At 54.2% G+C, this 10,652-nt stretch overlaps 5 protein-coding genes across 11 annotated transcripts; 1 reads left to right on the forward strand and 4 right to left on the reverse strand.

Moving 5' to 3' along the window:
* On the reverse strand, nt 1–1,612 carry KVP17_002644 (uncharacterized protein; the record flags this gene model as incomplete). 2 transcript variants are annotated; one of them, XM_068519097.1, is made up of 1 exon in its annotated part: nt 1–1,612. In XM_068519097.1, a coding segment is annotated over one exon (1,612 nt), but the record flags the coding sequence as incomplete, so codon positions are not given. The 2 variants fall into 2 exon arrangements, with proteins under 2 accessions (XP_068371632.1, XP_068371633.1); XM_068519098.1 differs by having other exon boundaries at nt 60–1,612.
* Nucleotides 1,613–1,686: 74 nt separating this feature from the next.
* On the forward strand, nt 1,687–3,199 carry KVP17_002647 (uncharacterized protein; the record flags this gene model as incomplete). Of its 2 annotated transcripts, XM_068519104.1 has the most annotated exons (5): nt 1,687–2,289; nt 2,337–2,572; nt 2,600–2,809; nt 2,838–3,144; nt 3,173–3,199. In XM_068519104.1, the coding sequence occupies 5 exons, from the start codon at nt 1,687–1,689 to the stop codon at nt 3,197–3,199; spliced, it is 1,383 nt and encodes a 460-aa protein (XP_068371639.1). The 2 variants fall into 2 exon arrangements, with proteins under 2 accessions (XP_068371639.1, XP_068371640.1); XM_068519105.1 differs by lacking the exons at nt 2,600–2,809; nt 2,838–3,144; nt 3,173–3,199 and having other exon boundaries at nt 1,687–2,454.
* A 24-nt stretch (nt 3,200–3,223) lies between these two features.
* Nucleotides 3,224–5,553, reverse strand: KVP17_002643 (uncharacterized protein; the record flags this gene model as incomplete). 2 transcript variants are annotated; one of them, XM_068519095.1, is made up of 2 exons in its annotated part: nt 3,224–3,272; nt 3,302–5,553. In XM_068519095.1, 2 exons carry the CDS (start codon nt 5,551–5,553, stop codon nt 3,224–3,226), a joined length of 2,301 nt encoding a protein of 766 aa, XP_068371630.1. The 2 variants fall into 2 exon arrangements, with proteins under 2 accessions (XP_068371630.1, XP_068371631.1); XM_068519096.1 differs by lacking the exon at nt 3,224–3,272 and having other exon boundaries at nt 3,298–5,553.
* Nucleotides 5,554–5,601: 48 nt separating this feature from the next.
* Nucleotides 5,602–9,173, reverse strand: KVP17_002646 (uncharacterized protein; the record flags this gene model as incomplete). Of its 3 annotated transcripts, XM_068519101.1 has the most annotated exons (2): nt 5,602–6,312; nt 6,342–9,173. In XM_068519101.1, 2 exons carry the CDS (start codon nt 9,171–9,173, stop codon nt 5,602–5,604), a joined length of 3,543 nt encoding a protein of 1,180 aa, XP_068371636.1. The 3 variants fall into 3 exon arrangements, with proteins under 3 accessions (XP_068371636.1, XP_068371637.1, XP_068371638.1); XM_068519102.1 differs by lacking the exon at nt 6,342–9,173 and having other exon boundaries at nt 5,602–6,165; XM_068519103.1 differs by having other exon boundaries at nt 6,228–9,173.
* Nucleotides 9,174–9,484: 311 nt separating this feature from the next.
* On the reverse strand, nt 9,485–10,610 carry KVP17_002645 (uncharacterized protein; the record flags this gene model as incomplete). Of its 2 annotated transcripts, none has more annotated exons than XM_068519099.1 (1): nt 9,485–10,610. In XM_068519099.1, a coding segment is annotated over one exon (1,126 nt), but the record flags the coding sequence as incomplete, so codon positions are not given. The 2 variants fall into 2 exon arrangements, with proteins under 2 accessions (XP_068371634.1, XP_068371635.1); XM_068519100.1 differs by having other exon boundaries at nt 9,485–10,483.
* Nucleotides 10,611–10,652: the final 42 nt, after the last annotated feature.

Raw genomic sequence — 10,652 nt, forward strand, 5'->3', positions numbered from 1 at the left:
TGAAGAACTTGTAGAAGAATACCTTATACGAGACGCTATCTTGGTATCGGTTCATGTACTGATGGTTCTCGAAGCTGGCCAGGTTGTAGGCGATCAAACGCTCCCACAGGAAGTCGAGGATCTTAATTGCAATGGCCGTGAGAAAGGTGATGACGTAACGGATAGCGACAAGCGAGAAGAAAAATCCAACCCATTCGCTGTGCTCCACCTTCTCGGACCAGCCAGTCATTCCACTGAATCCCGCAGTAGCCAGAATGGAGTCGGTGATCTCGTCGTTCACCACGAGGATGGATGCGAGGGTCGCAGCAATGACTATGACAGAGGTGATCATTTCTCGGAACGCTCGGCTCTTGGGAGCGAAGGTTTTCCGCCAAAGATCTGGTCGGACAGGGTCACGAGCGTAGCCATCGTGTTTGAACCAGGGAGTCTCCTTAGGGCTTCGTGCGCTCCCACCGACAAGTTCGATGCCCCATTTGAGACTGAGCATCTTCTGCTTCCGCTGCCACAACTGGAAGAAAATCGAACCCCAAGCAGCCATGAAAACGCAGAAACCGACGCGAATGATATTAAGGAAGCGGGAATTAAATTCGAACTCATTGTCGAATAATTGCTGGAGAACGAAGAGTAGGGTTCCAACGACTGCAGGAGCGACCAGCATTTTGCAGTAGAATCCCAGCCAGGCAAAGTATAGAGCGATCTCCTCGCCAAAGTAGTCTTTTATCTGGTCCAGCGGCTGATTCCACGACCACACCAACATGAAGTTCCCCCAACAGTGCCTTAGCGCTTCCACACTGACAGGTTGAGACAGAGCGAAAGAGGCGCTCATCCACTTGTGCTTCATCAGGTACTCGCAATTCACAAACTCGAAGACAGCCGTGTCGAGCAGCCGAATCCTATCCACGTCTCGGAACATGCCGGCTTCCGGGGTGTCAGGAACCGCATCCATGGGCCGGGAAAGCCGATCATACCTCTGGAAGACCCGTCCAATTCGCTCCATTGCGCCTCCTTTGTGGGCAGGGCCTTCCTCAATCACCGTCTCGAACGGGATGAAGGGAGGAACAAAGTTGGGATCTTCTTTGAATTCGGCGAAGGACGTCACGTCGTCGTCCATCTGTAGAGGGTACGACTTCAGATCGGCGACCCTTCGGCAGCTGCTCTCAGGCATACGCACTCGAATCAATGTCTTCGTGCCGCACGCGGAGTCCTCTGTAATCATATGCACCTTCAGAAACTGGAGAACGTAGACGAACACTCGGTAGACAAGGTCCTGGAACTCCTGTCTCGTGTAGTCGCGGTCTATCTCGCTTGGACTTAATCCATAGACGCTGTGGAGGGCTCCTACCGTGTCAAGAATCAGGCCGTCCACCCCTTGTCGCGCGCGGAGAGCGTTGATGATCATAGTGTGCACCTGCGCCGCAGGAATGATGCCGTCTGGCTTCTTGGCGTGTTTCGAGAAGACGTAGCAGTGGTCAAATTCCTCGAATCGCACGGGGTCAAGACAAGCAGTAGTGCCATATAGACCCTTTCGAGGTTGGTTGTCATTCTTGGCAGTCAACGACAGCCCACCCTTAGGTTGCCGTGTTACTAGTGGCTCTAGCTCGACGTCACCCATTTATAGGAATTACCCATTTGGAATCACAATGAGTCCCATGAGTGCTCTCAACAAAACTGCAATACTTTTTTACAATGCGATATCTACAGCTCCTGTCGTCTCTGTTGATTGCAGTGTCAGTAGCCCAGCAGGTTAATGCTCCAAGTCCGGAGACTCCCCTCGTACCCACAGTAAACGCAGTTCTTCCCGGCAGAGCGACGGAATGGAAGACAGCGGAGGCAACGGCAGTCACCACTCTACCGACCACTGCGTCGGCCAGGGTTCCGACTCAGTTGCCTGGCCTCCCAGCCAAGTCCTCCCAGGTCCTGACGGATGACGATTTCGAGCACCTTACTCAGGCGGCTACGGGATCCACCACCGGACCTTGGTTTGTGATGTTTTATGCTCCTTGGTGCGGCCACTGTCGTATGATGTCTGCCGAGTGGGAGAAGTTAGCCTCCATGGCTGAAGAGTTTTCCGTAGCTCGTGTTGATGCCACTGCGAATATTGACCTGGCCCGACGCTTCGAGATTCGCGGATTCCCCACGGTTTTGTTCTTTAACAAGGGAAAGCTCTACAAGTACTCTGGACGCAGAACCGCGGAAGCTATGATGTCTTTCGCTACTAATGGGTACATGTCGGTGGAAGGCGTGCTGGTGCCACGGCCGAAGACCTTTATGGATAAGGCTCTGACTATGGTGAGCGGAAGTCTCCAAGACGTCTCGCGTATGGTAAAGGAAGGCAGAGCCGGCACGCCGCTTACTACAATAGCAGCCGTGGCTGGTTTGCTGGCGGGTGTCAGCTGCTCTGCGTGCATCGCATGCCGGTGCTGCCGCCGCAAGAAGATCGAGAAGAAGGATTAATTATGCCGGCGGATAACGTCCTCCAGGATGAAAACGCAATCCAGAAGGGCGAAGGAGACACTGGCAATGTCTGGGTTGCCAGCGTTGGCGCGCTATTCTCGTCTGTCTTCAAGAAGAGGTGATGCGACATGTAACCTTTACATAGTTACGTGTCCTACTTGTTTTGGACTGCCCTGCTCAATATTATCAATGGGGTGGCATTGATAATGGCGTACACCTTATTCGCTCCCACGAAAACGCTCAACACTGTTGCCTGTGGACTAAATACAGTCGCCACTACAATCGCTTCGTTGTGGCTGATCGCAGGGGTGGTGATGTTCCTGGCAGCCTGGGGGTACACCACCATTGACTTTCAGTGGGTGGGGGATCCAGTCAAAATCCAGAGGGGGCAACGATTACTTCGCCAACCTCAACAAAAGGCAGAAACTAGTAGGCACTTTGGTTCGCTTCGGTCCTTTATATGTGCGACTAGTCCACTTGATTTCGTTTTGTTTCATCGACGTACTCGTCATAGGGGCCATGCTACTGCCTGAGTGCAACGCCAAAACGATGCAACTCATCTTCTGCATCGTGCTCGGAATCTGGTTTCTTCTACCTCTTCTGGGAGTGTTCTTCAAGTCCACTTTGCCTGTGTATCCAGCCGTTTTTGAGCCCCGTCGGACAGCCACCGACTACTATGATGAGCTTATGGTAATCGATACAGACACCAGTTACGCAGCGACTTGTGAAGCAGCTTGGCCCTTAAAAATACACTGACAAGTCGCGGAGACTACGAGTAGACGAATCCTTCACTTTCCTCCTGTACGTACACACTCAGGCTGAAATGACGAGAACACCAAATACTCACTTGTTTACGTTCAGTCTCAACAGACTTCGGAATTCCTGGCGAGTCAGTTTGCTTCGGATCGATTCTTGCTCGCTGAGAAACAGCATTAAATCTCCCTCCAGCACCTGCTGGATCAGCTGCAGGGTTGACCATTGTTGACATGCCTCGCCAACCGACTTGCCGTCCTTGGAGATGTCCACGACTGGTTGGATCTGGGCGAGAAGCGAGTTCAACAGAGTCACCACAGCTTCGCGTAAGGCTTCCGATAAAGGAGGAGTATCTTGCTTCCCGGCTAGCTGCTGCGTTGCAGCCTGAAGAACAGAGGCGGCTGCGTTCAGCACGACGGACACCGACTGAAGATCGCTCATAGCACTGGATACCTTTCCAACAGCCAGCAGCTTCTTCACAATCGCCAAGCACAAACCGTCCACCAGAAAAGCTGATGTGGACAGGAACACCGATGACGGAAGAAGAGTTCGGCAGGACTTCACCGACTTGCGGATGTCACCCACCACGACTGCGAGGCCCTTCTCGATGTTCTGGTACTCGACGTCGAATTCGTTCATCAGACCCAGGGGCGTTTCCAACTTTAAGGCCAACGATTCCCACTTCTGCTTTACAGCAGAACTGTACACGGTCTGCTGCAGTCTTTGCAAAGTCTGCACCTGATCCACGAAGCAGGTCTCAGACATGTGTCTGAACGCCAGCAGGTTCAAGGAGTAACCTACATAGAGACAGTCGGAAAAGAACAGAGCCCCAGCGACAAGGGAGCTAGAATCGACAGTCTTTGGTCGAGTAAAAATGAAGAGCTCCACCATGTCACGAGCGGTCTGCTGCATCTGCTCAGAGAGGTCGTCTAACTCCCGCCTGCCCACATCAGTGGACTCCTCCACGACTTCTCGGATGAGCTTGACAATCTTGTAAACAGAGCTAGAGACTGAGCATTCCGGTAGCACCGACATGCAGCTAAAGGCGCCGCATCGATTCTCGTGCTGTAGGTAGTCGTCGAGTGCGTGGGGGTTGATGGTGTGCGCCAGACTAGGGTCCAAATCGGCCACAGCGGGGGTTTTGACGCCCATGGACGAGCAGCACTTGGTGTAGGAGTCCTTTTCACAGGCGTCTGAAACGTCCATAGTCGTTACATCCTCCGAAAATATGAGCTCCTTGACAGACTCCAGTATACGAACCCGTCTGTGGCTCCAAGATGTTAACTCGGTTGAGTCGACGAAGTCATGTAACCGAGAATCAGAGGCCTTCACGAAGCCACACGTCTGGCCGAGGCGCTCGAGGCTTCGAATCAACTCCCGGTCCAGATTGTCTGTTGGATGAGGAAGGACATGGACTGTCCTCTGTACAAGCCAGGCCCACAAATACCCGCCAAAAGTTGCCTTCATTGCGGTATCGAAACAGAAGTGCCGGTAGAGGAAGTCCACGAATGACAACAGCGGGGTCAATATAACCTCGTGCACAGATCTTGCAGCGTCATGCCTCTGTAGTCGCCACGACCAGATACGGGCGTTATCTTCGCCCTGTTCCTCCTGTGCTAGCACCATGACGCTGCTGGATCCGTTTAGGTGCTTGGACGTGACCAGATCAAACAGAGGTTGAATCACTGTTGACAATAAACGGCTGCTGAGTGTGGATAGGAAGGGTGCTAGGCAACCCAAGCTCGCCACAGCGTGCCACAGGTGATCCAAGGCCACCGTGCACCCATCCCGAGACACTGCCGGTCTGACGGTCACAGACGAGGGCGCAAACGTCCAAAACTCCCTCATCAAATCGTCAACCAGCGCCCTGAGCTGGGCCTTGTTGGACCTCAGACGGAGGCGGAAGTGCTGGGTTTCGTCAGTCAGCTGCTGGAGATCTGGGCGCAGCCGGCAAGACTTGCTGAGGGCGTCAGGCAATTCCGAGAAAGGGGGGCATATGAATTGACAGAGCAGATCCTCTCCCTCAACTACATAGTCCGCAGCTACATCGATTTCATGTGCCTCAAGGGCATCATCGAATGCATCCTGCGCCTCCTCGAATTTCTTCACCTGCTCTAATAATTGGATGCGTCTCGTGAGCGACTCCAAGGCAGTGTGTCCAGACACCTCTAAACCCTCCACCTCTATGTTTTCAACGCTGGACTTCAAGTGAGTCAGCTGATTCCCTATGTCTTCCAGCTGACCCCCGAGGGTAATGTACGTCATGGCTTCGCTCTCTACACTTGCCATCAGAGAGCGCCGCAGTTCCGCCTCTTTAGAGACCAGTTCTTCCAACTTTGCTGCCATATATTATATTTTTGCATGTAAGCAAGCATTCACGCAGCAACATGCGTGTTAGCGCCCACGACAGCTGCCTCGCCCGCCACGACCGCAACCTGACACCTCGCGGACTGTGCCGGGTGGCGGGGCTCTGTGGGCTCGACCATAATTGGGGTCGTCATGATTGTGACCGCCTGCCTGACCGCGCCCTCTGCCGCGCCCTCTGCCTCGCCTGTAGTCGACGGGCAGTTGGGACCAAGTCGTCTTCTTCCTTCGAGCTCCCGTGCTGGAGGCGCTTGTTGTGGACTCGCCATCAGAATCGGCCTTGGGAGGCCTTGACCTCATTGAGGCTTCTTGTAGCTCTCCACGGTTGTCCTCAACGAACTGGTCCAGAGCCTGTCTACCATCCAGTCGGTTCATCCATCTATTATATTGTCCCGCACGTGCCTCAACTCGACGGGCGTTGCTAAACCTTTCAATTGCGGCGTCAATCTCCGCCTCGTCGCCTTCGCACAGGTCGTGGATGTCGCGTTCGTTGTCGATAACGTCATTCGTGTACACCATGGCTTCATCCTGAAGCGTTTCAGTGTTTCGTAGTTGTTGGTTAAGGCCTTGAACAGCCTTCCACTGGGGCAGCATCCGGTGATGACCAGGCCCAATTCGCAGTAGCCTTCCGTGCCAGTATGAAGTACACACGTCGGTCAGGTGATCCGTTGAGTGGCACCAGTTGCAATACTGCTCACAGTTAATTCTGTTGTGTCCCCTTTGGCCACATCCAAAGCAAATCTGCATGATGAATCGTAGTCTGCACTCACTTGTACTCCAGTGCATTGCGAATGCACATGTCCAGGCTGGAAGCAGTGATGGCAGATTTTGGCGCCTCCCATGGCGTTCAAAATCATCTTCTCCGTGATCCAACGATACCCCGCGTTAGTCACGAACGAGTTGTCCTGGGTTGACTGTAAGAGAATCCGCTGTCGACCGTTGCCGCCCCTTTTGCTGTACAAGTTTGCTGAGGTCTGGATCCAGTACCGCGACGTCTCAGAGCTGTGGCTTGGCTGGGTGAAGAGCGCCTTGAATGACGATGGAGATATCTGCTTCATTCGGGTGAGCAGATTCCAGCACATCAAAGCTTCACTGGGACTGACAATGCCGTTACGTAGGTCAAGCTTCATGAACCAAATAGGTGCGTAGTCACCGTTCTCGTTGGTGGTATGGACAATTTCCAGCTGAATCCCAGCTCGCTGGTGGGTGTGGTTGGTGCAGCTGAACGTGGCATGCGGCCCACCGCAGAAACTACAGGCCAGATCTGTGCGGGTCGCGCGGCTGTTGCGAGTAAGCAGTTCGGTAATGGACTTGAGCGCCTCGCTGTCGGAGGGGTAATTCTGGTCTGCGAATTGGGTTTGAGCGAGAAGCACCTTGACCCGAGGAGACTTCGTGCAGTGAAATAGCGCGTTCTCCAAGCGGTTCAGCGTAGGGATCAGGTGGTCGTGGCCTTGGTCTAAGTTGTGTACGGGGAAGGTGGGGACACCGGATTCCAAGGCGATCTTAATGTAGTCCAGACCAGCGCGGTCTTGCGACACGTAGCCGTAGTTTGCCAGATCAGCAAGTGCACGAGCGCAGTCTACCTCGTACGATGTCTGGAACTGCGCCGAGTACTGTCGGAGTATTGTCTGAGTTGCAATCCGTCTGACGTCCTCCTGAAAGTCGAGAGGCACGATTCGGTGGTCTCCATTGACTTTGAAATAGGCAGCAGACTCAGTGAGATGCTTCACATGGTCGTGGCCGCGTCCACGCCGCACCTGTGTGGGAAGGTACATGCCGGGTTGCGATGCCGGAGAAGCGATACTCAAGAGCACTTCCTGGAGTTCCTGTCGGTTCTCGTCGACATTTGCCGCTTGCACAGACACTTGGTTCACGGGTCGACTCCGTTTGTTCTTCTTTTTCACGAGAGTCAAAAGATCGACCGTCATGCTGCCGGGGAGGTGGAGTCCTGCAGCTCGAGGAGCTGCTAGGGCTTTCCGGTAATTGGAAACCTCACGAGAGTAAATCCTAGTCATTTCGTTCGTGTCTGTTCGGGTTCCCGCGATTTCGCGGTCGATCTGCGCTTGACTGGGGCCGGAAAAAGGGATGTCATTCAGAGGGATACCTCTGTTGGGGCCCACGTTCAGCTGGCTCGACATGTCCGACATTTTGAGGATGGGAGCTCGCATGAAGTACCGGTTCATGAAGGCCTCGCTGCCCTCGCGGGACATCTGTGGCAACTGAACCTTATTCCACTTCATTAGCGCTCTTCTAGTGTCGCGGCGCGGCCCATACATGAGGTGCGTCTCAGGGGCGTCCGTCGGCGCCTCGCGAGGATCCACCAACATTCGGTTCACAACAAAATTCTGCGGAGGCATCTGCGACAGGGTCTGCTGCATACGTTTCAGCGTCTTGGCGACAGGCCTGTCGTCATTGGACAGGTTCTTCACTGAATAAGCTGACCGTTTGTCAACGCGGTTTAGGTTATTCGTCAGGATGGCTAGGTGCTTCTTGTATTCTTCCAAATCCTTCCGCTCGTATTTTAACACCGTCCTTTTCTGGTCCTTATCGGCCTTGTCATTCTGGTGGGAGGCAAACAGAGCGATCACGGACGCGACGGGCTCTTCGTCGCAATCGGCGACGTCCCAGCGACTTCCGCCCTCGTCCAGAATCATCTGAATCACGAACGTTTTGAAAACCTCAGCCGCTGTGGCCATGTTCTCCTCAGACTCATCCAGAGTAAGATTGATCTTCTGGATAGGCCGAAAATTGGTACCAGTGTCCGTAACGAGGGTTATGCCAACGCCGGTGCTCGTGGCGTACACGAAAGCCTGACCTGGGACGATCTGCAGCTGAGTTTTCAACCACGCGGCGACGTCTGCTTCCTCGCCTGGCGGTAGAGACTCCATGGACTGGGATTCCCGGGAGGAGTGCGCGTCCCCAGGGTACGAGTGGAAGCCATCATCGGACACCGAACCCTGACTCTGAAGGGAGCAGTGACCGGAGTTCTGGGGTTCGTCGGCCCAGCCACGTGCTCCGCCCTGTGCCCCGGCTCCGAGATCATTTCTAAGCTCTGGCGCCGCGCCGTTGGCGGGAGGTATGTCTGGAAACAGCACTGCAGGCCTGGGAGGCTGGTGGGCCGGGAAGCCCCCATGCAGATATTCTTGGTGAACCCCATGCTCCATGCGAAGGTTTGGGTTTGCAGAGTTAACATCATCTGGGTGGCGCAACTTGAGTGTTGGCTGTGCGCTGTTTTCGCTTGGGTGGCGTAACTTCAGCACTGGCTGCGTGGAGGCGTGCCCTGGGGGCAGGCAGTAGGCCTGTCCACCCATGGCGCTGTTGTTGTTGGGCATAATCTGCGCGCTGTTGGGCGCCCACATGGGCAGTCCGTTAATGTGCGGCGGTGGTCTCATGCCAACTGGCATGATTGGTCGGAACATTGACTGAGGGTGCATGGGCATCTGGTGAATTGTCGGCTGTAGACTCAGCCTCCCGAAATGCGGCACGGGATTTGGGTCGCTGTTCTGACGTGGGTCCGAGGGAAACGGGAAGCTGGACGCCAGGGTGAGGAGACTTGGAGTTTGCTCTTGCTGGTCAACGGGAAGTCGAGATATCATTCGCATGATAATTACAATATTTCAGGCTTATATGAAATTAGTGGAACTTTCCCAGTTCTGATTAACTGACGACACAACACATACGACGGTGAGCTGTTAACGCGCCGGCCGGGTTCGCGAAAGGTCTCCTATCGCCATATCTAAAGTCTGAAAAAAACCTGAGGTGAGCTGACGGCGATGATTTGACGTTGGTGAGCTGACGGGGATTCGACAACGAGCCGTGACCATGAGGAACTTCAAAGCAATTCTCTACAGAAAAATGGTGACTCCTGCAAGTTTTAGGTAAACCTTGGATTTCGGTTTAGGAGCCCAGAAGCCTACCAGCAAGACTCCATACTGTCGGATGCGTCAAAACTTTGCAACAACCACTCGTTCAAGTCGGGCTGAGTTGAATGGCTTCCAAACTCGGCGTACCAGGCTTTTCTGGCTCCGGACGCAGCGCCGCCGTCCTCAGAATGCACGCAGGTCTTGGCTTGCGTTACCTTCGAGGCCGCCTCCACGAAATCTCCACACAGAAACCGCGCCGAGGTTCTTCTAGCCTCCCGTAAGCCAGCCCACTCGTCCTCGCCTTGATCTGACAGGCTGAGGGAGGAGACGGTGCTGCACATGGGGGAACCGTGTCGGAGGGCGTCGTCAGAGTACCATTCCATGCTTTCGAGGCCGTTGATTACTTCCTTGGAGCCTTCGACGAGGGAGGAGGTGTCCAAGCGCGGCGCGTCAGACTTACGGTTCCGCAACACGTTGGGGCTTTCATAGCACTCCAGCAGCGCCTGCAGGTTGTCGCTGGCGCTGTGAAGCGTGGGGGTGTACAGGCGGCTGACATCTTGCCAGGGAATCATTTTAAAAGGTCCAGGAGCTGACCCTCTCAGAATGTCCCGCTCGGTTTGCGGGGCCGGGCCGTACCCTTCGACCTTGGTGGCTCTCCACTTGGACAGGACCTCGACATCGCCCTGGGGAAAGGTCACGCACATAGACAAAAAACGGTGCTTCATAAGGTGATTCAAGGCGACTAGCATGCAATTAACAGCGATGGTTTTTTCCCTGCCACCGTCATCGTCGCATAGCACGATGGATACCTTGACTTGCAGGGTGTCGTCGGCTTCTGTAGGGAACACTCCGTAGCTGTCGTACGGAATTTCTGCGCTTGGTGCAACAGGCATCGGGAACGAACGATAAGCTACCGCTTTCGATGACAAGTCAACTCGGATGGAGGACCTGTCGGCAACGATACAGTCTTCCAACCAAAGGGTGCGGAGTGCCAACATCACGACGTTCTTGGATAGGCTGTGATCACTGTCAACCTTGACAATTGACATGTTCTCACTCAAATTACGTGATAATGTGCTTTGTGGGAACGACGTTCTGCTTTGCTTGCACTTCAAGGCGATGGCATTGCCTCGCGCCCAGCTGGCCAGGCAATTCAAGGCACAAATCATAAAAAGTCTACGAAATCATAACAAGTTGTGGTATTGTACACGCAACTAC

This window comes from the organism of the source record quoted next, assembly GCF_019968985.1.
Source record: "MAG: Porospora cf. gigantea B chromosome Unknown PgB_NODE_814_length_10652_cov_120.701, whole genome shotgun sequence".
NCBI lineage: Eukaryota > Apicomplexa > Conoidasida > Eugregarinorida > Porosporidae > Porospora > Porospora cf. gigantea B.